Source organism: Plectropomus leopardus, chromosome 2 (genome assembly GCF_008729295.1).
Source record: "Plectropomus leopardus isolate mb chromosome 2, YSFRI_Pleo_2.0, whole genome shotgun sequence".
Classification (NCBI taxonomy): Eukaryota; Metazoa; Chordata; class Actinopteri; order Perciformes; family Serranidae; genus Plectropomus; species Plectropomus leopardus.
This window is the reverse complement of record NC_056464.1, coordinates 19,497,821-19,524,379: the sequence shown is the minus strand read 5'-3', so window position 1 is coordinate 19,524,379 and position 26,559 is coordinate 19,497,821. Positions and strand designations below refer to the sequence as shown.

At 42.1% G+C, this 26,559-nt stretch overlaps 1 protein-coding gene across 2 annotated transcripts; it reads left to right on the top strand.

Annotated features, from left to right (window-relative positions):
* Window positions 1–493: 493 nt before the first annotated feature.
* LOC121955870 (G-protein coupled receptor 22) lies at window positions 494–25,533 on the top strand. 2 transcript variants are annotated; one of them, XM_042503963.1, is made up of 2 exons: window positions 494–530; window positions 23,725–25,533. In XM_042503963.1, exon 2 carries the CDS (start codon window positions 23,844–23,846, stop codon window positions 25,530–25,532), a length of 1,689 nt encoding a protein of 562 aa, XP_042359897.1. In that variant the 5' UTR covers window positions 494–530; window positions 23,725–23,843; the 3' UTR covers window position 25,533. The 2 variants fall into 2 exon arrangements, with proteins under 2 accessions (XP_042359897.1, XP_042359891.1); XM_042503957.1 differs by lacking the exon at window positions 494–530 and adding an exon at window positions 5,288–5,666.
* The last annotated feature ends 1,026 nt before the right edge of the window (window positions 25,534–26,559 follow it).

The window sequence follows — 26,559 nt, the reverse complement described above, 5'->3', positions numbered from 1 at the left end:
TGAATCCAATTAAATTTATCAAATATTTGAACAGAAAAACATAGGTAGGGAATGACAACAACAACAGCAGCTTGGTTTCAGCGATTGTGATACAGCAGTTAAGATGTTAGGCTATTAAAGTGACCAGGTGGACAGTATTTTATTCCCTTGTCCCACATCCTGAGATGATGTCCTGTGCTTTATTGGCTCTAGCTTTCAAAAGTCCAACTGCTGCAGGAGTTACCAAAATCTGTCTGTTATGCAGTGGCTGTGAAATAGTGGCTGGGTGGTTCAGGTAGCTTTTTAGAAAATATAGCAATCTTCGGGTGGGCGGGTCATAAATGACAAAGAGGCATTCTGAATAAGTTATAAATGTACAGAAACATTGTGCAGTAACCTGTCCTCTGCCTTCTCTTTCTCTCTCATGTTTCTCTCACTCTGTCTTTCTCACACAGATTGCAGCTTTATCATCAGCGTTGCTGTTCAGGCTTTCTGTTTTGGCCAGAAAAATATGTTGAAGTCCAGCATATTTAAATCCACTTAAAAGATGGGTGAGTACTTGCTGTCTCTCTACGTCTGTACTTTTTAAAACAGAAAACACACATTTTATACTGTGATGTTTACTGGAAAAGACATATAATATAGCCAACAGCAAGTATCTTATTACCAGAAACTTTTCACTCTGGTTTGTGGCTTCACAGTTTAGGTTAGGCTCATTAATTAACACAAATTTTTATGGTTTGGACAGGGTACATGTGGCTCAAGTGCAGGTTAATCCGTCAACATCTGTGCTATGCTACGCCCAACAGGTAAAAATTGCAAGTCACCACAGACTCTGTGGTGACTCGCAATTTTGCTATGCAGAAGCTATGCAGAATAATGCAGAAAATTACTATCACAAAGAAAAGGAGATGAAGTAACAGCAGTGACTGTGAAACTACTTTAGACTGGGTGAAGCCAGGGGAAGGAAATTTTTATTTTTAATTTCACATGGGGAGAGAATACAGCAAGAAGCAACACAGTACAATTGAGTTGCACAATGAAATGCGTGACTCAAAAACTTGTTCCAAGATATAACCAGCTAAAGGGCAGAATGGAAGTGTTTATTTTATGTTATTTTTTAAGTTAGAGAGACATTATTAAAAAAATTCCAGACTGCGTCTCAGCATTGATAACACGCCTGACACAAATATACTGTTTGTCCCACTGCGGTTTGTTTGGATCTGCTCACCCTGTTAGTTACATCTGTGTGTTCACCCCCAGTTGTGGCATCGGTGCACCCCCAAGGGGTCCCCGCCCCCCCCCCTTTGTTGACCGGTCAGTGAGGCTGAGGCACAGGTTTTGACATGAGTCCAGGTTTATCAGAGGTTGTGGAGGGGTCTTTGATGCTGTGCTGGACAGACAGAGACACAGACCCCTCACTGCCAGGTATGATGGCAGACAGGACACAGGGATGTACTCAATAACCCACACACACCGCAGAGGCTACAGTCACGACAATGCATATTATCTCTCCAATAAATGTTTCATTTCCACATTGATCTGGAAATGTGACCACAGACTGGTTCACTACCTCGTAAATAAAAAATATATAAAGCCACAGGGAGCAAACTGATCTAATGCTTTATTGATGCCTGTAAGGAAAATGTCTCTCCAGAGATAAAACTGGGAGGTTCTGTTTATCACTGGCTACAGGAAAAACATCCTGAGAACTTGAGGGGATTCAGTTTTCTACTTACAAAAGATAAAAGTTAGCAAGCATCTTGTGGTTTGGCGGTAGGTTTGTTTTTTCTCATTCCCGTGCATAATTAACAGACAAATTGTGATATTTCCTACAGTTAGGCTTGACAGAAAATTTCCCGCAGCTCTAACACATCTGAAAAAACGTCACGTTTATATCAGCCCTAAAAATCAAACAGTGAGCATTTTGATTTAGCCATAGCATTTTAAAATTACATTTGACAACTATATTGGAAGAATTTCTCTTAGAAATGATTCTCCATAGACTCGTGTTGCATTTTGAGTTGTGCTCTGCTGTTCTGCTCCTTAACCCTTTGAAACCTGGATCGACATCTGATCTGGTCTGATTTCTTTCAAAAACATGGCAAAAAAGGCAACAAGCAACTTGAGGGGAGATTTTAAGTAATAAGAAAAAGCTGACAAGAAAATTAACTAGAAACATATTTTTTGCATGCAAGATGCATATAAAATAGATAAAAATATTAGAAAATAATTATTTGCAAATAATCATTTAATTATAATAATATACTTAAAGTTAATTGCATGTTACATTTACATTTTAGTGCTTTTTTTCAAGCCTTTTCTGTTTTGTGTGCTATTTTTATGGTCATTTTCTTGTAGCTTTTTACTAATTCCTTGTTAAGTGTGGGTATTTTTTATGATGTTGCTCATTGCCTTCCTCCTATGTTTTTAAAAGAGGTTAAGCTGATTGTCTCACATTTCAAGGGGTTAACCTTCAACTGCATGCAAGTTCTTGACCCTTGTCTTGGTGTTGCTGAAAGGCATTCTGGGAAATACAGGAAATTTGTAGAATAGATAAGCTGATGGGTTTACAAATGGATTTATGTTATGTTGAAGATAATTATTCGTCTTGTTGCATATAGTTTTGTTATGAATGTAGCTTGAATGTGGCCCCCACAGCTTTTTTTTACTGTGTCTTTCTACTTTATAGGCTGCAGTATGTCTCAGCACATACATTTTTAATGTGTTTGTATATGTGCTTTGGTGTACATGTGTCATTATTGTGTTTTTATTTGCTTTCTAGTGTTTTGTGTCCATGTTTAGATATTTTTCTGTATTTTTCCTTGGCTGAGTGACGCAGGCATATGGTATGTGGGTGTTTGGCAGATGCTCCTAATCACTGGGAGCTTTGCATTTGTATGTGACTGTTTTCACAAGAGATTCAGATCGGTAGCAAGGGCAGTTCACTGGACTTTTGTGTTTGTCGAAAAGAAAAGCAGCAACTGTGGGCTCACGGAGATCCTCTGTGTCCTGTAAAGTGTGTGGCGCAGTGGAAGGAAAAAGATGGGCTACAGAGAAAATATGGTGGCGGAGGTGGTGGGGTGTGAAGTGGGTTAGAGGGGGCGGGAATGTGCAGAAAAGCTGCTAAAATCTTTAGTCTGAGACCATGAGGTGTTGAGTGCAATCTCTGCAGGATCACACAAAGTGATCCACTGTCTTTCCTTCCCAAAATCAAAGTACATCCATTCCCTTTATACACATTATTTTGTGGAGCTAGCATGAAGTCCATACTCAACCAAATCTCCCTCATGTTAATACATTACCAGCATGTAGCAGCATTGATTAAGTGGCAGCATTTGATGAGTTGCTTGCGTTGCGTGCATGCAGGTTTTTCAAACACTGATAAACACGCTAAAATTAGGCTATAGACCGCCCAGAGAGCAGAGTTGTGTACACGCCGCTGCAGCAGACGAGTATGTGTGTGTGTGTCGAGAGGGGGGTTGGTGTAACACCACGGACAGGCTGGAGAACAGCTAAACATTAGAAAACAACATGGACAAAGGTCTGCGAAAACAGTGGTTGTTTCACTTCATGTCTTACTTATTCAGTCTCTCTTTATAAGTCTGTTCCCACTGATTTGGATTGATGTTTTAGCGCTGCTTAGGTGGAGACGGAAGGTAATTAGTGGCAACATGGCATTGCATCTCACTGGCTAAGAAAATGAAATAAACGTGTTCACCCAGGTGTTGTGTTTCCATCAATGCCGATCTTAAACAGAGGTGATAAATACTCACGTCTACTGCGGAGTCATTTGATCCAGGTTTGAATCCCGATTGTACACATTCCCATTGCATTAAAGAGACAGATGTTAGCAGGGTTTGGCTGTTTTTTTGTACAGTGGCTTTAGTGAGCTTTAGAGGTGCAGGGGGGCACCTTCAGACAGAACCATTCTAGCTGTTTCCCCGTTTCCAGTCATTATGCTAAGCTAAGCTAACTAGCTGCTAGCTGTAGCTGTGTATGTATCGGACAGAGATACAGAGCTGTATCTGTCTTCTCATCTCACTCACTGCAAGAAAGTATCTAAGTGTATACCAAACTATTGTTTTAAACTTAACACACTCTACAGATAGAAGCTGAAGTGCACATAACTTATATAAATCATGATGATATTGATAAGTACAACAAAAACGCAGTTAAGATATGAATAGAATATAAATATCTATAGAGGGGTGGATGGTGGGTGGAGGTGCAGGAAGGCCTACACTGATTTTATTTAGCTTTAGAGGCATGAAATGTTTCTTGTTCAAGGTTATATAAACAGCATTTTTCCACCATCTGTGTATTAGCATACAAGTCAAACATGAAAATTTCAGGTGCAGGTGTAGGACCCATTTACCAATTCAAAATAAGTTCAGAGTCCAGTTCAAATCATACACTCTGGAAAAACAAAAAATAAAGACTGAATGGGGCTTTTTTGGATTCCAGTATGAAAGATTCTGAAGAGGTCTGAGACCCCAGGTGTTCACACCTTTTATCTAAGTCTCCCTCTGCACAGTTTATCTCACATACTCACCAGCACAGTAATTTACACCCCTCGCTAAAACAACAGTCTCTGAATCAGCATGAGAACTGCAGTGACAGGGACCTAATATTTATTGTGTGCCCAAGGTCACAAATTTAACAGTCAGTGACCTTGATCCCTGCACACAGCTCATGGTGACAGAGCGCTTATGGTGCAGCAGATACAAAGATGCACTTTACAATGAGATGATAATCTCAGGTGAAATATGGCTTCAAGCCTCATGAATCTGCTCCTTAACCAGCTCATCCTCCACCGGCGATGAAGTCGCCACATGGAAATTTAGAGTCTGATATGAGGGCAGACACACACTGTACAGCCCCCAGTGTGCAGCAAAGCATAGACAGAAGCCTTCGAAAGCCTCCACCACAGTGGGGGGAGACTGATATTATCGAGTCGAGCCTCAATCCAGACGCAAATAATTGGTAAATCTTGTTGAATTACTAAAGAGGAACGTTCACCCTTGAGGAATCTCAGGTCGTCCTTGTGGAAGGCTACCCATCTCTCTCTCTCTCTCTCTCCCTCACACACACACGCACACACGCACACACACGCACACGCACACACACACACGCACACACACACACACACACACACACACACACCCCAGCCCCGCATCCCTGTCTCCTCCCCTTCCAACAAGAACCCCCTCTCCATCCTCCCTCCCTGCCTTCCTCCCCCCTGCGCTTGCAGATCACCGTATTGGTCGCTGGGATGGAGCGACTGCGCTCCAGCGAGCGGTTAGCGCATAATCATGCGTTTGCCCGGTCCGTGTGTGGGATGCTGTACAAGTCCGCTACTGCATAAAAGTGGACAGGTGTAGCGCGCCGTGCAGTGTGAGGGAATTAAAAGAAAAACGCCCGAACAGTGTGATAGCACCTGATTTGTGAGGCACCGCTGCGCTCTGCATCTGCAGCCGTGAAGGGTTCCCCCCCACTACCACCCCACTTCCCCCTCCCGCTGTAATATTTATGACAAAACGGAGGCAAATTATTCTGGTCACGTTTTTGGCTGACAGCCGGCTGTCCTGGAGAGCTCTGGAGTGAATCGGGGTCCAGCGTTGGAGATAGCGCAGCGCACCGACACCTGCAGTAGGATGTAAAGGGAATTCCCACTCACCAAACTGGTAAGTTTTAACACTCGACTACAGCACTCTCTTGAAATAAGACTCATATTTTAACTACAAGTAAAAAAAATCATCATGATTATGTCTTTGCAAACGCAATGTATATGAGCACATATCTGGAATGAGACACTTGGATCCAATGGGATACACAAATGGTGGGCTGTCTAGTGGAGGGACAAAACAGTCCAAATCTGTTTTGATTCCGGACTGAAGACGACAATAACAAATCGCCCCATTGTCAGAGCAACACTTATGAGTGGCCTGTGAGCAGACTCGGGACATGTTAACGGCTGATTTGAATTGCTTTTTTGCATTTTCAGACGTGAAGTAACAGAAAAATATTCTGCTGACCATTTTTCGTTCTGCAGCAACAGACAATACTTGTCCCAGAGAGGGATTTCTTTTTAGAAATATTTTAGTCAGATGAAGTAGACCTGTAGTGACTTGTTTTGCTTCAAGTGGGCTAATAGTAATCTCTATCCTCCAAGTCTCCCATTTTCCAGGGACCCACAGTGATTGTTGATATGCTTCAGTCACATGGATGCGCCACGCTTTGACATGAAGGTGGCCCGTTTGATCATTTTTAAGAGCTTAGTTCACCAACCGATTGACATTTGATGCTTTCTCAAGATCATATTATTCTATATTGAACTGGCATAACCCCACGAGACTATGAATTCAAAGGACTGTTTATGAGGGGTCCTCTGCATTTATTTACCCTCACGAGAAAGATGGCAAAAACAGACAAAATCGGAATTTAAATTTGCATTTTCTCCGCCTACCAATTTTGCAGAAGTGTTCATAAAGCTCTATTTTTATATGCTGTTCCCACAATATTGATTTGAAATTGTAGGCTACTGTATTATTTGTAGTCCATCCCTGTCCTGCCATGTGTGATGTGTGAATATGCAGCAGTGACAGTGTGTTTGCTACACCGCTCTCTTGTTGATGGGATGTGAAATGGGAACGTGTGGTTGGAAGGTGGTGGAGTGTGGATGGATTTCTCCCAGCTGCAGCAACATATTCTCCAGTTAAGGTTACAGTCCCAGTGCGTTTAAAAGTCATACTGCTGTCTGTTCGCATAAGGCTGCAATAAAGATTGGTGCTTTTTTGGTAGGAATCAAATTCTCGCATTAAGTGCTGCAAAACGGTTGGCTATGTGACAGTCATGAAAGTTTTTTTTTTTTTTCAAACATTACTTTTAAGACATTACTTTTTTGTTTGTTTACATGTTCCCACAGACATATTTTTTGGGGGAACTAGGGGGACACATCAACTTGATCATAGCAGAGGACTTTTATTTGACCAAATTAAATACATTTACACCATAAATTGATGCAGAAAATGTACACATTTCATGAAAACTAACCCAGAATAGAGAAAATTAAGTGTCTGATGCTCAAAATTGTCTGGCATATGAGTCCCCAACCTCCTGATTCATATGTAACCCCTTCAAAACAAAACGCATGCATGTTCCCACTACTGTGTTCCTCTGCAATGCTTATTACTCTTAAATGATTGTTTTCCTTTCACATTCATTTTAAATTCCCTCATTTATTGTATCCTCTTGTACAACCTGGTGCTATGCCACAATATCTGGCGACGTAGTGAATTCCACTGCCAGTGATATTGTTTCATAAGTGTGGTTATGTCATTTGTGAGCAACTGACAGATTATGGAGACTTCCTAAAACAAACAGCTATAATCTTGATGGTGTAGCTTACTTGTTAAAGTTAACAACTAAATTAAATATCGGCAATGCAGCATGACAGGCATTCTGGGTTACAAGGTAACAGTAACATTTTACAAAAAAAAGACAATTTCATACTTAATCTTATCAAACAATCAGTCTTTTTTACTGACATTGCAGTTAATTAGCTACTCTGATAATATGTTAATAAGCTCATCTTGATACTGAGAAGTACTGTTTACCTCAGTATGAACTTTTTTTGATGAGACTGCACAAACATGCAGGAGATTTAAATGAGTGAGTTAAAGCTCACCTTTTCTGTGATATTTTCTGGCGGACTGTGTTTTCACAGGTTTTGTGTGTGTGTGTGTGTGTGTTTGTGTTTCTTTCTCTTTTGCCATGTAGAATCCCAAAGGAATAGTAATTGTTTTAATGTATTCCCATTCCTATTCATTCTCACAGTAGCAGCCTGTGTGTTTGCTTTGCATGTGGGTCATTGTGTGTTTGCTCTGTGTGTGTATTTATAGAGAAGCTTTGATGCTGCTGGTGGGGAAATATTCTACCACACGTGTCACTCTTTAGCTATATGCCGCAGCGTATTTGAGGGAAGATGTCATAGTTTGTTTCAGCTCGATGAGTAAAAGAACTACTGTACCTGTGATCTGATGGGTGTTATATACTGTATATATAACAGAGCTGAAGAGGAGATGGTCAGATTCTTGCTGAGGTTATTATAGGACAACAACAGTGTGGGAAACGTTCACAAGATTTATGTAAGAGCTGCTCGGTTTTCGTGAAAGGCTCCAGTAACACTTCTGTCTGTGTTGGATTTGATTTGACTTTAATGTAATGGCCTAAAGACTGCTAGGTTGGATTGCAGTGCTACATAACTGATTCGCACACATTTTGAAGGACTGAGGGCAGTTATGCTATATCACAAATAGCTCTAAAAGCTTATTTGTCCTGAACAATTCAACTTTTAATTCATTTTCTATTGCATCTTTAACTTCCCTTGAAAGTAAAATATCTAGACTGTAAGCATGTGACTGCAGTAATTACAAACAATCACATTTACTGCTGTAAAAGCCTCCAGCTTACAGGCCTTCATAGCAACAGTATTAAAGGACAACTGTAATTGAGGAATTTATTTGTATTTTCCTAATTCAAACAATATTTTGACTTGAATGGCCACAATCTACTTTAATTGGCCATAGAAACACATCAATAAAGGAGCTGTATGTGGCATTCAGGGCATGCCTACTATCCTTCTTCCACCAAAATTAGCTCTGGAAAACTTGTAAAAAAAAACACAAAAAACCTTTTTTTTTTTTTTTTACTGGTCTTTTTTCCATTGAAAGCAGCATGGATGCCAGTGAAAATACAGTGCTTACTTCTTTCTGTTACTTATTCAGTCTCTCTTTCAAACCCGGTGATGATTAATTTGGAACAATGGTCAAGCACTGGTTGGACGGACGGTATTTTGCAGCAGCACATCATTGTATCACGCCGGAAAAGGGGCAAAAATTAGCATATCCACCAAGGCATTGTATTTCTATCACTGCCGATCTTAGCCAGGGCTGAAAAGTACTTGTGACTACTACAGAGTCTTCATGATTACACCACTATCGGGACCATAGAGACATTGCCTAATAATGAATTGATACCAGATGCCAAGATGGCATCTCTTCACTCCAATGGAACTGCTTGCCTGGAGCTGATACCAAAAAAAAGCTTACAGCTAGCGGGTTTACTAATGCTGTATGTGGCTAACTGAATATGTGCAGTAGTGTTTCTCCTGCTGGCTTATAGTTATGACGTCACAGGGGTTTTTTTTCTTGATTTTAGGAAAGTTTTACAAATCTTAAACCTCCATGGATCAAAAATCTATAATAGAAAGATTCATAATTCATCTGAAATTTGAGGTGTCTTGTCAGTGGTTTTAGAGACATCTCTTGGTCTGTGGGGAAAATGCTTTTTAGGTCACAGGGGTTTTTTTTGCTGCAATACCACAAGTGGCCACTAGAAAAACTTTGAAGAGACGTTGAGCAGTTTTCCCTGGGGCCCAGTGAGGACCCCCCTATCACAGAGGGAATGTACTTCCTTCTCTGCTCTAAATGTTGTATACAACTCCTTTAAATCTTTCTTTGTCAGTTTAAACATAAAAATGTATATAATCACTAAAAACTAGAATATAGGACGCATCACCTGAACTTGTATAACAGCAGGAAAACAACAAAAACATGACCAGAAACTGCCTTGTACGTAGGTGTACTGATTACTGACGGCTAAGAGTTGCTCATCCTTCTTGTTGGCGTGCTCTTGTTTACTCTGTGAAATTAAAAGCACGCTGCACTCCCTAATACAGTAAATACAATGCTCCTCGAAATGCGTGCACAGGGAAACATAGAGACGAAGCGCATCTCAGCAGCAGATAGGACAAAAGCAGGAGGATGATGGAGAAAAAGTGAGACGCATAAAAAGCAAATGGAAAGCAGAGATGGAACTATAAATCATTAGAAGAGCAGAGTGGAGTGACCAGGGTGAAAATAGACTATCAAGAGGAGGGAGGCAGAAGCAACAAGGAAGAGAAGACTTTAGACTCAGTGTGGCCACCCACTGATATTAAACAGGAATTCAGCTGCTTCCTTGCATATTTATTGTATATTTATTGTATGTGTGTGTGTGTGTGTGTGTGTGTGTTTATGTATGTGTGCATGTTGGTCTTCCCTCCCTCAGGTCAGACCTCTGCCTGTCATCATGGCGTGAGAGTACAGATGCCTGCAGTGTTGCTCTCCCCTCTTGGCCAATGATGTTCTGTCTGCAGGAGATAAATGGCATTAATTGAGCACTAATTGCATTCTGGAGTGAAATAGCTTAAACACTTTAACCTGCCACAGACAACTTCTTTTTTTCTGGTAACCCATCAGTGCACTTGCTCCTTCACTCGTATTGTTTTGCCTTCAAATCCATGTTTTTTGTTCTAGTTTTCTAACCTCTTCATCTGCTCTCCACTTCTCTACGACCCGGTCATCCATGGACATTGAGCTTCAGTCTGTTTCAGATAGCTGTAAAACATGATATATTAGATTCCTCTCTCTGCAGGCAGTGATCTGCTGAAGAGAAGTTTTATTAAATTTAAGCTGAGGGTGAGCACTACCAGAATGCAAAAGTAGTTTTTGGCCACTTGTAGTGCTGTTGAGCAGTGCATTTATGAAAGGGTTGCCAATTTTTGTTTTCACTCACACGGATGGGTAGAACATTCCTGTCAAAGGTCTTAGACTGTTCCTCTGACCTGCAAGTGCTGCATTGTGCCAGTATATATTGCAGCGCAGAGAAGAAGACTGCTGGCAAGTTCATTTGGATGTCAACAGTGCAAATTTAAAATTTGGCTTATGCTTTACAAGGAAGGGAATGCATTCAACATGTTTCTTTGGCCTCAAGGATTCAGATTTAGACTATGCATTCATACTGTCCATTAACTCCTGATGACAAGGGTTGCTGAAATGGAGAGGTGGAGTCATTGTAATCACATCCAATCACTTCAGAACACATACGGACTGTACGATTACTTACTGGTATAACATAAATATAATGAATGCTGTTTCATCTCTCCAATTTATCTTCTTTTATTGTCTTACCATCATTATTGCTAATCATTGCCATTATGTTGGATGGGCCGGTGAACAGCCTTTGAAAGCGCTGATTTACGTAACAGTCTCCTCTCTGACTCAGCTTTACTTCATTTAGCCAGCTTTCACACTCAATTTTGATTTCTTCTTGTTCAAAAGACCTATGATTGCATGGTAGCCTTGATTAGTGTCTATTGATGGGTGGTGCTGCTAATAGCAACATTACAAGCTTGGGGTGTCATAGCTGGATATAGGATACCATGGAGTGTCTTAAATGAATGTGTGGAACCAAATGAAATCCATCGAACATGCTGTCAGGTGACAATGATGCCTCACACCCTGTGGACCAGAGCTGTCTAGAGACCATGGCCTTCCCCCTGTACTGAGCTGTCCTATAGATTACAGGCTGTGATAATTAACCTGCCCACTATAGCGTTCTTATTGATGTTTCGGTAGCAGCCTGTCAGATTTGCGGGATATAAAGCGACTGGACATATGAGTCTTTTTCCCTGATGTGGTGACAGCAATCTGTGAGAGGCGACTACAATATTAAAAATCACAGAATATTCTGTTCCAACAATCTGGCGGGAGAACGCATAGATATTGCACAGTCTACTGTAAAAGTGGAGAGCCATGTGCTGGTTGTAAGATGGATGGCGAGGGGAGACGAGGCAGCGCAACTGGGACTATTCAAAAGAGAGATGGATAGAGGTAGAGAGCAGGGAACAAACATTCCCCTCCAGCGAGCACACGATTCAGCATCCATCTGCACACCCCTAAGCCTCGCTCCCATCCATCATGCACTCACTGCACCTACCTCCCGTTTTCATCTTACCTCCCAATACCCCCGTGCCCGTCTCCCTAACTTGTCTCAAGCATAAGCGCAGACAGGATTCAGCACTTTCTTAAGCACACATGATGTCATTCACCTCGGATGGCAATCCATCTTCTGCTTTATCTGCTGGGGAGCATGCGGGCAGGGAGCGTGTGGGCTGGCAGTGGGTGGCTGTGTGGGTGGATGGCAGTTATCCATACATTGTGGACTACATGGTGCACCTGTCCCCAGTGAGCTTGCCAGTGAGTTATGATAACCCACTTTTAAATTATACAGTGTTAAGTGTTGCTTGGCCTTACATAAAGAGTCGCAGTGATGGGTTCAACAGTTCTGGCGTTAGAGAAGTATTTCACTGCTGGAAGGATGGTCTTTTCATAAAACTGGGTTCTTTCTGTTGTAGGAAGACGCAAATTCTTTTGAAATTGATGCTACATGACCAGAAAAAAACAGAGAAAAGGGGCTGTGGCATTCACTTTTGCTCAAGAGGCAGAAAAACTACTACTATCATAATGCACTGCACAACACCGGATCAAAAAAGTGTTTCACTGATGAATGACTTAATGCCAGCTTGTTTGTTTTGAGACCAGAAACATTATGGCAATCGTCTGGTTACAAAAAAATGTCAAATTACAGTTAAACTGTAAGCTTAATTATGTTTCTGAAACATTTGAGGCAAGAAATAGGCAACACAGTGATGCCATAAAATGAAGGATCTTGGATTATATTTGATCAGCACTGCCTTGTTTTACATTTTGATTTGCGTTTGAGATACAGCATAAGAGAGGCGGCTATCTTTCTTGATCAGCTTCTTTACTTTTTGTGTCCATGATGGCAGGCATGCAAAAATCAAGGCTATTCAGTGAAGGCTGGGACATGCTCTTTGACCCAATTGGAGCTATGTGGTATTACACATGTGCAATGGTCCTGGATCTGTGACTTTGGAGGGTTACAGCAGCAGCAGCGCTATAAATAAAGGGATAATGTCCGCTGAGTTGGTCTTTGAGTGCGCTCTTTTTAGCCACCTTGCATGTGCTCGGCCTGACAGATTTTGGGTTCATTCAATTGGATGGCAGCTGATAGAGTCGTATGTTGGCACTTAGAAAGCATTTGTTCATGGTTTCTTATTAAGGACATTTTAATGATTAAAGATACATGATTCTTACCCATAGTGCGCAGATGTTGGTATGTTTATGGCACGGTATCCATGGTTCTTTTGAGCCTCTCTGCAAGTGCAGATGAGATTTTACTGCATTGTCCCTCAATGATATGACGTAATATGACACCGCAACTTCCCTTCCTTTTCAGCTCCTTGGTTGCAAAGTGAGCTTGTCTGTTTCAAGATGGGAAACAATGTGGTGAGCGGATGATAAAAAAAAAAAAAAAATCTCGAATTACAGTTAAGCAGTACCCTAAATTATGTTTCTGAAAACATGAGAAATAGGCAGTACAGTCGTAGAGTCTTGGTGTATATTTGATCAGCACTGCCTCATTTTACAGTTTGATTTGAATGTAGTTTGAGTTTGAGAGAAAGAGAGAGAGAGTGAGGAAGAGAGGGGCGTCTCTCTCTCGACCCCCTTCTTCACTCTTTCTGCCCATGGTGGTAGGCATTCAAAAAAGACAGTTCAAGTAGTTTGAGCAACAACCTTAAAGCCAACAACACTGAGCCGAGAGATGAGCTGACTTGGGCATTGGTAAGATGGAGGGAAATTTATTACAGTTTATTCACACATACTACCCACTTTGCTATGATACAAAGCTGGTAAAAAATTGTCAAAGTATGTCTTTAACATCCAGTATTCAGTTTGTTTTATTTGAAGTCACTAAAGCTGTCCTGATCAGACAAACATGAGATGGGGTGGGATGTTGTTGCTCTCACTGAGCGGGCTGTGCTGTCGGCCTGTCCAGGCTGGTTTGTTGGGAGCCTGCCAGGGATGCTGCTGCCCAGCTGGTGGCTGCTTGCTGTTAGCGCTGCTGGATGAATCGAGTGGGAAAATCAAGCCTTTGATCGATTGTCTCACTGCGGACATTAGGAATACCTAAGACAGCCATGAGTCAGCTTGCTGCATGCACCATCATCCTGTTTGCTTTCTATCATTTCCCTCTTTCTCTCCTTCACTCACCTTCCCCATCTCTCTTGTTTCCCTTTCTTCCCTAAATGTCAACTTTTGGTGTCAGTACCATAGAATCAAAGAGCAAAGGCTTCTTTCTAGTTTCACCTTTTTGTTCTGACATTTTACAGTTTTACAAGGAAAAATACATCAAAGAAGAGGCAGATTTCTCCGTGGATAGTAGCCTGAATAAACCACAACACAGTGCAGCTACACTACCTGCTTTGTGCATCTGTAGTCAAATACAGTGCCCTCTTGTAAACATGTTTTTTTCTTATCTGAACAACCAGGCATGCTTACTACTGCAGCATTTCCTTTTTCCAATCTCATTTTTGGGGAAGAAAAGCGACACATATCTACTTTGGTTTCTGTTGTCCTCATGTAACAGCACTGACAATCCCTGTCCCTCAGGTGGACGCAAGCGCAGAGCCTCACAGAGAGCTGGATCATTTCCAACTGCTGAATGTAAACTACAGCAGCAGGTATACTGATTTAAAATAAGAATTCCTGCCAACAGGACCGACTAACTAGACTTACTTAAAGCAATCTAGTGTACTCTACTAAACAAGACTTTTCAGATGACATTAGCTGGCCTAAACATCAGCTTATAGAAGTCTGAACTGCTTATCTGTCATCCTTAAGTACTTCTGCTTCCTTTCCAAGCTATTAAACATCTAACTTAAAGCAATACTAAGGCCTTGTCTACATATTTTTAGATATTTTTATTGACAAATATTTTCCTCTATGCGTTGGTCTCTCGTACAAGCAAATTTTAAATCAATAGAACTGAGATTTTTCAGAACTCTGGTTTCTCTTTATCTGGATGAGCCATAGGCTGTATAAACAATTGATTTGGTTACCATGGCGTCACCCATTGGTTTGTGGACTGCCATTCTGAAGCCTGAAGTTCAACATTTTGGCCGTCACCATTTTGTTTTTTTTGAAGCCAGAGGTTGCCATATTTTGAAGGAGTGAGGGGTGGATCTAACTCACAGACTGTGGCAACGCCTGGCAGATAGAGACCAAACCCATTTTTTGTTTCAGACTGTAAACATGTTTATTTCTGCGTAAAGTTAGATGGTTTATCATGGGGGTCTATGGGGACTGATGCACTCTTGTAGCCAGCCTCAAGTGTCCAATAGAGGAACTGTAGTTTGTGGCACATTTTCATTTCTTAGCCTCAGGGATTGTCGCTTGGTGTGAACATGTGTTTGGGAAAAGGGAGCTGTAATCTCCTCAATTTACAAATGAACATGGTTACTTTGTGTAATAAGCATACACTAGAAACACCAACAACAATAGCGGGCTAATGTTTTGTTAGCACTGCTTGGTCGAATGACAACTTTACACAAAGTTTTTCTGCACAACTTTGAGGAAAAACTTAGGTATCTGCTGCAGCGAATGTTCCACCTCAACATCCCTGGTTTGAGTAACCCAGAAACAGTGGTATTGGATCAGGCCCAGGCAAACCAGCTATGACCCACCATGGTGGGTCACTTCCCAGAGTGGGATTGTTGTTGAGGAGGAGCAGAAGAAAAACTTGCGCATGTCCACAGCATCATTCATATGTTTGAGTTAGCTCCTCCATTCTTTTATTAAAAGGGATCTAATAGGAAGAAATCTTTTTCAAAACGAGATTTGAAAAAGGTAACGTTAGTCTATAGTGTAAAAACATACTACCCTAATTACAAGGGAAGAATGCGGTAGACAGCTAATGCTGGCGAGCATTGCTGGTTGTTTGCGTTCTCATGTGGACAGAATTATTTCTCTGCCTCTACTGCGATAGCCAGGGTGAAAGGTATCAAGTTGCTGGGTTGTCAATATGTAATGGATATTCTGCAAAGCATTCTTGTGAATGCAATATCTCAAGAATACCTTAAGGGAATTTCTTCAAATTTGGACTCAAGGATGATCAAATTTTGGGTGTTAAAGGTTAAGGTCATGTTGACTTTGCATTCATCTCATGCTTGTAAAAGTGATATTTAAAGAATACTTTAAAAGACTTTCTTCAGACTTGGCGCAAATCTTGCCACAAATGTTCGAGTAGACTCAAGGTCACTGTAATCTCACAGCCATGATTTTGGCCATAACTCAAGGCAAAAAAAATTCTGGCCATTATTGGACCCCATTACAGGAGTAGAGACTTTTGGTCAGATAGTGAATTGGTGACACTAATCTTGGGTGTCCACCTTGAAACTGTGCTGATTATATAGATAATCTGTGCTGCCGAGGAAAGATGTGTGTAGCAACAATGGTTTCACAGTCAACTGCAACTGCAACTTTACTGCTTCACAGATGCATACAACTGTGAGGCAGTCATTTTAGATTAAAAATTAGGGAAAAAATATCATTCTCAAAAACAAGGCATGGTTTAAGGCCGTGAAAGAGTCTGAAAGCAACAAACTACACATCTTTTACACTGAAAAATCATCACATTGTAACAGAGATTGTCTTCTCTGGAAAGTTGCTACACCCTTAGAAATATGCAAATTGAGCACATAAAGTTTTACAGAGGGCACAGGCAGTGCTTACATTTAAATAATTAGTAAACTAAAATCCCATGTGTACCAACCACCATTGTCGCATCTAGATTGCTGAGGTGAAAGCGGGTGAGTGCCCTTAGGCCCGCTGCAGGATCAGCACTTTCAACAGAAGCTGGTTGAGATGCAGTCGCACAATGGACAGAAATCATGACACAAAGAGCGGGACAGATTTGATAAACTGTTTCTGCCTCATTTCAGACGTCCTGGAAAACGTCACTGTGTGTGTTGTGTACCAGACAGGTGCACTGGCCTGGAAGTGCAGTTCATCTAAGGTGAATCTTGTGTGAAGTACATGAAATCCATTGCAGTGGGATAACAGAGGGGACATTATCGTGTATTTTCAGAGTCCATTTGGTTCGTGAGAGTCTATTTTGTGTGGAGTATTTTCCGGGTGTAAAAAGCTGGTGCAGTTTTTTTGCAAGTTTGTTAATAAAAGAAGATTGCAGTGAGTTTGGAAACTGAATTAGTAAAAAAAAAAAAACAAAAAACAAAAACAAAAAACAGCTGCTTAGATGAATAAAAAAAGAGCTGTAATAATCATAATTAACAAAACACAATGTCTGACTAAACATAGGGGACAAACAGTTGCGGCTTGAATTAATCTTGGCATCCACCGAGCTGCTGCGGCACTGTGTTGATTGCACTCCTTCGATAAAACTGTTGGAGTGTTTTGCTGCAGTTATCTTAGGAGTGCAGAGCCTATCAGCTGTATTTCAGCCGTACTCTTGACCTACACTGTTGGACATAGTCCATTCTCTTCCTCTCTACGTAATAATGTTCTGTTATTCCACTAAGACATACCTAACAAATGTGCCAAGATAATGAAATGCCTTACACTGTGTTGCTGTCTGGGCCAAAAGCATGCCTCCTGTTTGTCTTTGTGTTGGGAGGAAGTAATTTCGCCTCTGGCAAGGAACGTGTTGTAAGGAGAGAAAAAAATTAAATACATGGATAGCTTAGCGTGCATGCAAGATTACACAAGCAAAGAAAAAATAAAAAAGAAAAAGAAGCTGAACTTTTCACACTGACAACAGGATCTGCTTGAGCATTTACCCTCTGATATTGTGGAAAAGGGTTTGACAACCTGTCATCTACTACCCGACACCTATAATAACCCTGACAGCAGGCTGCAGGAAGTGGTGCAATTCAGGACACTTTTTTGTTGTTGTTTTGCAACAAAGCACAGAATCTGCAGTGATTGAGACACTAAATTCATGATCAAATCATCTGCAAAGTAAAATCTGTAGACAACAGTCACTTATTTGATTTCAACCAACCAGAGACATTTTTTAGCTCTCAATACATGATTGTAAATTATGCTGTTGATTGATGAATAAGGAGAGGGTGCATACGTTTACAGAAACCAATTTAAAACTCAAATGAAGCTTTCTTCTACGATCATTCAACAGAACAGAGGCTTAAAAAATTGAGCTTCAGAAATGTTTGTCTGCAAGATTAACAACCAAAACAGAGCTGTCCGAAACTTGTTATATTTTAATCCCAGTTTGTTTAGGTCATGTCTTAATATAGCATGTTTGATAGAACATGCCTTAAGCTCCCTCTGTTCCTCTCTTTTGTGTCCGACTTGTCAGTCATAGGCTGGATATAACTCGGGCGCAGGATTCACCTTGTTTCTAGCGATTTTCTGTTGCCACAACTTTCTCAAAAGTGCATTAGTTTGTGCAGTTTTTCTTTTATTTTTTTTTTATGAGAACTTTTCTGTAGCAGACTGCAGACCAAGGGGTGGTGGATGAGGGGCCCACTTTGGAAGTCTTTGTCCCCATCCCCCAAATTCCTAATGTCCGGCCCGGTCTGGATGGGAACCCAGGTTTAAAGTCCGTGTACAGTGATAGTAAAAATGTGTTCTGAGTTTGTCACATCACAGTATTCTCTGATCTGAAACGCTGGGTGCGTGTCTGCTGGAGGAGCGGAGGCTACACCCAATCGCGGGACTATGCTAATGATGCTTCTCGCTTTCATACTGATTTATTGTCAGGGGCGAGGTTATGCTGCTGTATAGCTCCATTGCATCATCAAGCTATGGTTTTAGGCCCGCCCAAAAGATCTTAAAACAGGAAATTGGTGAAAAAACAGCCAACTGTCTAACGCCACAATTCAGTACTATATAGTATAGGGTCTTTGTAACATGTTTTCAACAAATAGTTTCCAACATTTATATGTGTTTTGAAACAAATCTCTGCATTCACTTTACACTAATTTTAAAGCTCATAAATTCATCATAAGACGGACTTGCACCCTCAGATGAACTTGTTTTTACTGAAAGACACCAACACTGGTGATCATTATAATAACAAACCAAAGTTCAGCACCCTGTCTGCACATTTTAATTTTCTTCTTCCCCCTCTCCCTGTAAATACAGAATATTGTGTGTTCCTGCCCGCAGGTCAGAGTCACAGCTGTTCATATTAAGGGCTTATGACATTTTGTCTTGCCCCCAAACTGCATGCTAACACGGACTTCTTTTTCTACTCTTTTGTTTGTGGCTGTTTGGGTGTCTTACCAGTTCATCACACAGCACTGAGTATCTGTTATCACAGAGCTGATTGTGGCTCATTGTTTTCTCTTAGTCATAGAGCAACATAAACGACTCTTGTTGAAAGCGATTCAGCCTGCTCATTTTTACCCGCACACAATCATCCCCTCGTAATTATTGGCAGGAGTGTTAAGAGAAACGGATGAAGGCCGATGTTTGGAGGATGACGGATGACGTTTGATGAGACTGATCAAATCAGTGACTGCTGAATACCACACACCATTTTTCTCCCTTAAAAGAACAAATGCTTTATTTAGTTATTATTTATTTAGTTAATGATATGGCAGCACACAATTCTCCCCTGGCATTAATTTACTGTAGTGCTTCAAATACACTCACATGAGATGGAGCACACTGCCTGGTCAATGCAGTATTGACCTGCATGTTGGATCTGTGATTGGTGTAAGTCACTGATTGTCAGACATAGAGTGTTTCTTTGTTGACTTCTTGACTCTCTGGAGAACCTTGATGTCCACCATATTGAACAAAGACTGTAACCACGATTGATTATGATGACATTAAAAGGTCACAGCACACTGAATATTCTTATGGTTGGCTCTCGGTGTGAAGAATCTCAAACCAAGGGTGGACATAGATACCTAAAATATGCTTTTACTCCAAGAACCCTGTCTATAATTATGTTGTAATTTCCATTTCCACTCCCAACATTGATTGTCAGTCCAATATCAGGTTTCCCCAACCTTCTTAAACATCAAATTCAAGGACTTTCTTGGTCCATTACCCTAAAATTCAAGGACCCGATACAGCATGAGACACAAATCGAGTTTAGAAAACATTTGATTCTGTTTTTGTTTCATTTTTATTTACCTGCGACAGAAAAAGTATTTTGTTGTCTTATTTTAGTGTTGACATTAATGTTTCCTGTAGTGTTTCACAGCCAGTCAAAGTGCTCAATGAAAAGTGCTGCACAAAGAAGACAAAGACTTGATTGATTTTATAGTTGTTTTTGTTTCAGAAAAGATGTTAAAAAGAGCAGGCCTTACAGAAGCTGAAAACAAATAAAAACAATGAGAGGCTTGAATGTGTGAACACTTCTCAATTATGCCCTCTTACAGTGATGGCAGACAATATCAAAAGAACTTGAATTTCCATTGTTGCATGAAATATATAAACTCAAGCACTTTTAATGAACCATGTCTATTTATTTATTATTTATTCCCCCTTAAATGCTGAAGTTTCATCCAACATTTGAAACACTGTATCTTTTTTATTAACTTGTGCAGGATTTTCCTACACAAAAAAAAAACAACAAAAAACAATGTATGGACTCACATATAAGTAATTGCTCTCATCATCTCCTATGACCCACTAGAAATGTGTGGCAGTGTATTTTTCTGCAGCAACTCTATCCTCTGTCTGTATTTTCTTATTTTCTTCTTATATAATGGTCATGAACCTCCACAGCTCAGGTGAGGTTGGGTATATATAAAAAGGTAGCAACCACAGACTGTATGTAAAGATGGACAACAAATCTCCACTAACCCCCACTGCACAAAAATAAAGCCAAAATATTACGTATAAGGCTGCTGCCCTTGCACTGGTGACACCATTTAGAGCCAGAGTCTGCACAGTAGAGAGAGGTGTGAAGTTCCCTCTCACACATCCCATCCAACTAATCGCGAGCAGCGCCATTGATCATGAGCACACACAGATGTCAATCATGACGTCAACCCCCTTTGTACAGCATTGAATTACTAACTAAAGCCAAACATATCAGAAATGAAATACATCAGCATGAAATGAGCAGGTATTTATCACCTTTGGCTCTAATCAGCATTGATTAAAACACAATACTCAGAGGAACACACTAATTTTAGCCCCTTAAACTGCGAGATCCAATGACGCACTGAACTAATTATCGTCCATCTCCTCCTGAGCAGCGCTAAGACATCAGTCCAAATTAGTCTGCACTGAGTTTGACCAGTTTGACCAGTTTGTCCATAATATTGAACAGGCACATCTTAAAAACACACACACACACACACAGAAAGGCATACTTGTCTGCTGCAGAGCTGTGTACAAAGCACTGGTTTACTGGCGATGCAAAAACAGTCTATGGCCTGTTTTTAGCAGATCCAGATGTTCTGGTTTCACTTTTGGAGAGCTTTGAGGTTGTTCATCTTAATATAGTCTATGAGTTTATGGTAGCGAACAGGTGCCACACTATAAGCAACAGGCATCCAAGAGTCACAGCACCTTAAAAAATATAGTATAGTGAGGCAAAACGCCAAACTAGAGTGAATCTGTGGTTGGCTTTTACATTCACTTTCACTGGTGTGCATGTTTACGAACAGCAATTGACAATCCTTCATAGTATACCTTTAAAGTCATGTACGTCATGATACTACATCCTGTGTTCAAGGAAATTAATAAAACCACCTCTGTAAAGGGAGAATGAGTAGGATATTCTTAAAAAACAATGCCATGCAATAATAATCCCTCTGCAGTGGTGTCTATTTTTGCAAAGACTCTGCCTGCATTTTCTTATTTTGCTGTGTTTCTGGGCGTCAACCTTTGGGCAGTGATGTATAGCCTCCAGCCAATAACAGAGCACAGGGTGTGAAGGCGGGAGACTATAAAAAAAACATAGCGACCAAGTGCCAGATCATAAGCACACATTCAAGAGGAGCCATTGAGCCGGGAAAGAGGGGCCATCTTTGAGTGTTGTGTTTACAAACCGCAACTGACAAATCCTACTCAGTCTGCAGCTGGTGTTGAAAGGATGGGATAAAACAAATTCACTCACAACGATTTTATGCAGCGCTTTAAAATGAAAGCACAGGTACCCTGTGAGAGGAACAGATAGGGAGTGTGCTTGTGTGCTGCCTTGCCTCAGGCCTGTTAAATTGGCAGATCGATGATGCTTTAAATCAATGTTCCAGCAACATCGCAAACCCCATGGAACCCATTAGTAGATTAAGATAGACCACTGTTCCACACTGTGTCCTGTTCTGCCTGCAGGTCCTTTCCACATGACAAAGGGGGGGGGGGGGGGGGTGAAATAAAACAAAGAGAAAAGGGCAAACTAGAGGGTGCCCATAAAAGCTGTGGTGGAGGAAAGGTTGACAGCAAAGGCCAGAGGTGAAGCCTGCCACTGAGGACACACCTGTAGCTCTCCGTCCAGAGATTTAGGAAATATATTTTTCTCACTATATATACATATATATCAGCAGGGGGTCTTATATTTAATCAAATGACACTTTAAATGATTCCTTCCTAAGCACAGAATCCAGTCGACCATGAAAAACATGCTATACATGCAAAGCAGTCTGTCTCAGCCAGTAAACTAAGATGGGAACAGAGTAGGAAGGGTTGTGAGGGATGTAGGAGAGCAGATGAGACAGAGGGGGTGTGGAGAAAGGATGCCAGGGGAGCTGGTCTTTCTCTGATAACATTGTTTATGTGGCACTGTCTGCGGATCATTGATCCATTCGTCTTCATTACGTCTCCCTGTGAGAACTATTAACTGCTGCCACCCTCGGTTGGGGGCCTGCTATGTTGACATGCACTGCACGGTCTCTCTACCAGCCCCCCAATGTCCCTGCCACCTCTCCTCTTAGAGGTAGAAGCTGACAGCTTTATGCCGCTCGTGGAAAAGAAATAAGACAGAGGATTTGATAGGAGAATTTTTCACATCAGCATTTACTAGATGTGTACAGGCATTAATTTTCTTCACAAGGTGAGTTGTTGATGGAGGGACAGGTACAGGTAGGTAACTATCTATAATGGATAACATGTAGTGCAGGGATACTCAACTTGCTTTGCATTGGGGCCACTTTAACAAAATGACAGGAGGCCAGGGGGGCAAATTCTAATTTAGGGACATTGCTAGAATTTTAGAATGTTTCTAGGATTTTAGCATGTTTCTCGGATGTTAAAATATTTCTAGCATTTTAAGACATTCCTAGGATTGTAGGACTTTTTTAAAAAACAAAAAAAGATTTTAGGATGTTTCTAGGATTGTAGGACATTTCTCTATTCTAATAGTACAAAAAACATTTCCAGTCTGTTTTGGGGACCACCTGGCACCCTTTCAGGGGCCAGATTTGGCCCATGGGCCGTAAGTTGAGTATCACCGATGTAGTGTATCACAGCCATCTTAACAGTGCATGTGTGGTTCTGTAGGTTTCCATCGGCCTTTTTCAGCAAGCTTTTTTTCTGACCCATATAATGTATGTTGCATAATAATGGATCCACCCACTCCTGCTCATGAGAAGCATGGTTGTATCTTTGTAGCAGTATTTGAACTGTAAGCACAGACAGGAGATAAGTCCCCCATCGGTTTGTTAAAATGTGTAGACAGTAGGGGTCCTTCACTGTGTCCCTGCTTAATGCACTCATACTTGCAAATGTCCCCCAAGAGACTTCCTGCTCCAATTCTTGCCTGAGCTGCTTGCATTGTCTATGCAGAGCATGCTGTTGTCTAACTGGCTGAGCCCAGTGAGACATCATGGGTCATCAGCAGCAGCTTGAACTGCACCCCACGACTCTAATCGCCTGCAAGATCACTTTCACCTCATTGTGTCAACTCGTAGCTGCTCTCCACTTGTGAAATATGACAAGTTTGACTTGTACTTGCTGTACAGTGTTATTTTTAAGTAAATATGAGATCTTTCTCTGTCTTCTGTCTGTCCCTCTGCTTTTCTAATTTCTATGTGTCTCTTTTTTTTTCTCACAGAATCAACCACAGATCTGGCCATCATCACTGTCTCGTTTGAGCCAGAAGACAAAGAGAGACAGAGCATGGTGTGGCGTGGCGGCCGCTGTTGCTATGTGTGAGGGAGCACTGTGGCGTCAATGGAGACCGAAGGCTATCGTGACCTCCTGGAGACCAGCGACGGTCAGGGGGTAGGCCTGTTGGATGGAGGAGGTGAGGTGGGGGTGGAGGAGGGCTGGAGCACACCCTACCCATTGGGTTTCCAGGTGTCTTTGACCACTGTGTTGATGCTGGAGCTGGTGTTGGGCTTCAGCAGCAACCTCACTGTACTTGTACTCTACTGTGCTCAGTCCAACCTGGTCGATTCAGTCAGCAACCTGGTCACAGTCAACCTCCACGTGCTGGATATACTGGTCTGCCTGCTGTGTCTGCCACTGACTGTTGCTGTGATCCTGTTACCAGCTAATGAAAGTGGAGTCAGCAGCCTGGCCACGCTGTGCTGCTTTCACGAGGCATGTGTCACATTCACCAGCGTGGCCACGGCAGTCAATGTGCTGGTGATCAGTTTGGACCGATACGACATCTCAGTGCGTCCGGCCAGTCGTCTGCTGACCCCCAGGCGTGCAGCACTGCTCCTGGCAGCAGTGTGGGCTGTGTCTCTGGCGGTCTTTTTCCTGCCCTTCCTCGAGGGGGATTTCTTTTTTTCGAGGGTTGGGGACAGTGAGGATGAGGAGCCAGAAAGGCAGAATAATAACTCCATGCTCACCACAGGACTGACCCCCATTTTTTCCTCTGTCTCTCCCTCATCTTTACCCTCAACCCATCCTTCCTCCCCGTCACACCACCTGACTCCAGTATGGCAGAATAGGACACTGCTGTGTGTTGGAGGGCAGGGGTACTACACAGGCATGGCTATGTATTACCACTTGTTACTTCAAGTGCCATGCTTTTTCATCGCTGTGGTCGTCATGTTGTTCACCTACTCCAAGATCCTGCAGGCCCTCAACATTCGCATTGGCTCCCACATGATGAGGAGTACGCGTGCAAAGGACTCCACCTGCAGGATACGCTGCAGGAGACAGAGGAAGAAGGACCTGAGCCTGCCCACAGAGGTAGTGTCCTCCAACCAGAACCAGAACCTCAGCCACCCTCCTCTCATCCCCTCCCCTACCCCTACACCAACATCACCGCCACCACTCCCCTCCATGCCCCAGGTGATGTCTGACAGTGGGGCCACAGTCACGACTGTCAGCACTGCTGCTACCACTCCCATTGCCACCACCCCAGCCACCCCTGCTTCTCCAACCCCAGCATCAGCCTCAGTCCAGGCCCATGCTACTTCACCACTGCCTGCCTCCTCCATGGGTGTACAGGCCTCCGTTTCTGCCATCATCGCCTTGAGGCGGGCAGTGCGCAGGCACAGGGACCGCCGAGAACGTCAACGCCGTGTCCTAAAAATGTCCCTAATCATCATATCCACCTTCCTGGGCTGCTGGGCCCCTCTGTCTGCAGTCAATGTTCTCATCCTGTGTATGGGTCCTAGTGACGGCCTGGTGCGGCTGCGTCTCTGCTTCTTGGCAATGGCTTATGGAACCACTATTTTTCATCCTCTGCTCTACGCTTTCACCAGGCAGAAGCTGCGCCGTGCCCTCAAAACACGTGTCAAGAAAAGGGTAGTGTCCCTTCTGCAGGTGGACCCGGCTCCCAGCGGGGGGACAGTTATTCATAACTCCTGGGTGGAGGGGGGAGGCCAGCGGAAGAATCGCAAGCCACGGGTGGAGGCCAGTGATGGCACTGATCGATGCCTCACAGAGGCAGTGAGGGAATGAGGCCGGTTTTCAGTGTGTTTGCATGTGTGAGAGAGAGAGAGAGAGTGTGTGTGTGTGTGTGTGTGAGTTTGAAGAATTGTATGTGTCTTACCTGTCAGCTAGAGATGGATCGAGTGTATATTAGAGCATGGGTGTGAAAAAATGTGAACCAGTTAGTTTACAAAGGTCAAGACAAATCCCATGACCGCTGGTTCCATGCAGATGTAGAGACAGGTGAGTCCTGAGCTCTAATTAGAGCCTGCTACCTGCTCTCCTTACACAGGCCCTCATTAGTCCACTTTCTGACTGACAAGGTGGCGTCTCCATGACAACACTGGTCAAGCATTACGACCACACCACAGCCTTGGCTGCGGAAAATAGTCGTGTGCACCCGACTTGTAGGATAAGTGTTAGACGGCAGCAAATGCATACATTACTGCTCCTGCGTGCACTTTCAACTTGCATGAGCATGTACATATATGCACTCACCCAAACACACACACACACACACACACACACACAAACACACACACACACACACACTACATCAACGCACACTGATCTACATATATTTAGACATTATCTGTGAAAGCACACCAATATCTACCTGCACAGATATTCTCAGTGAGAAAAATATTAATGGAAGTCTATATTTCTCTTTCTTTCCCTCATATTTTTCATGCCTTAATTGAGTTATTAATATATTCTCGTGGTGCTGAATGTCCTGCTGTATGTTTACAACAATGTATCAGAGTGAAAGTGCTGGCAAATACTGTACTTGGTATAGCAAATCAGTGATGGGTAAATACAAGCATTCAGATTCAAAGTTTACAGGCTCATATGAAACTACCAGGAAACTGCAAAAAAAACAAGATTCATTTCCAGGAAGCACCATGTTTTGGAAGAATGTGTGCAAGTTAAAGCTAAAAGGCATGACTTTATTTTATTTTTCAAAATAAACTTTAAGAGTCTTGATGATGTATGTGTGAATGTGTGATTGTGTCCGTATGATTGCATGTGAACATGAATGCATGTGTGTTTGAGTGTG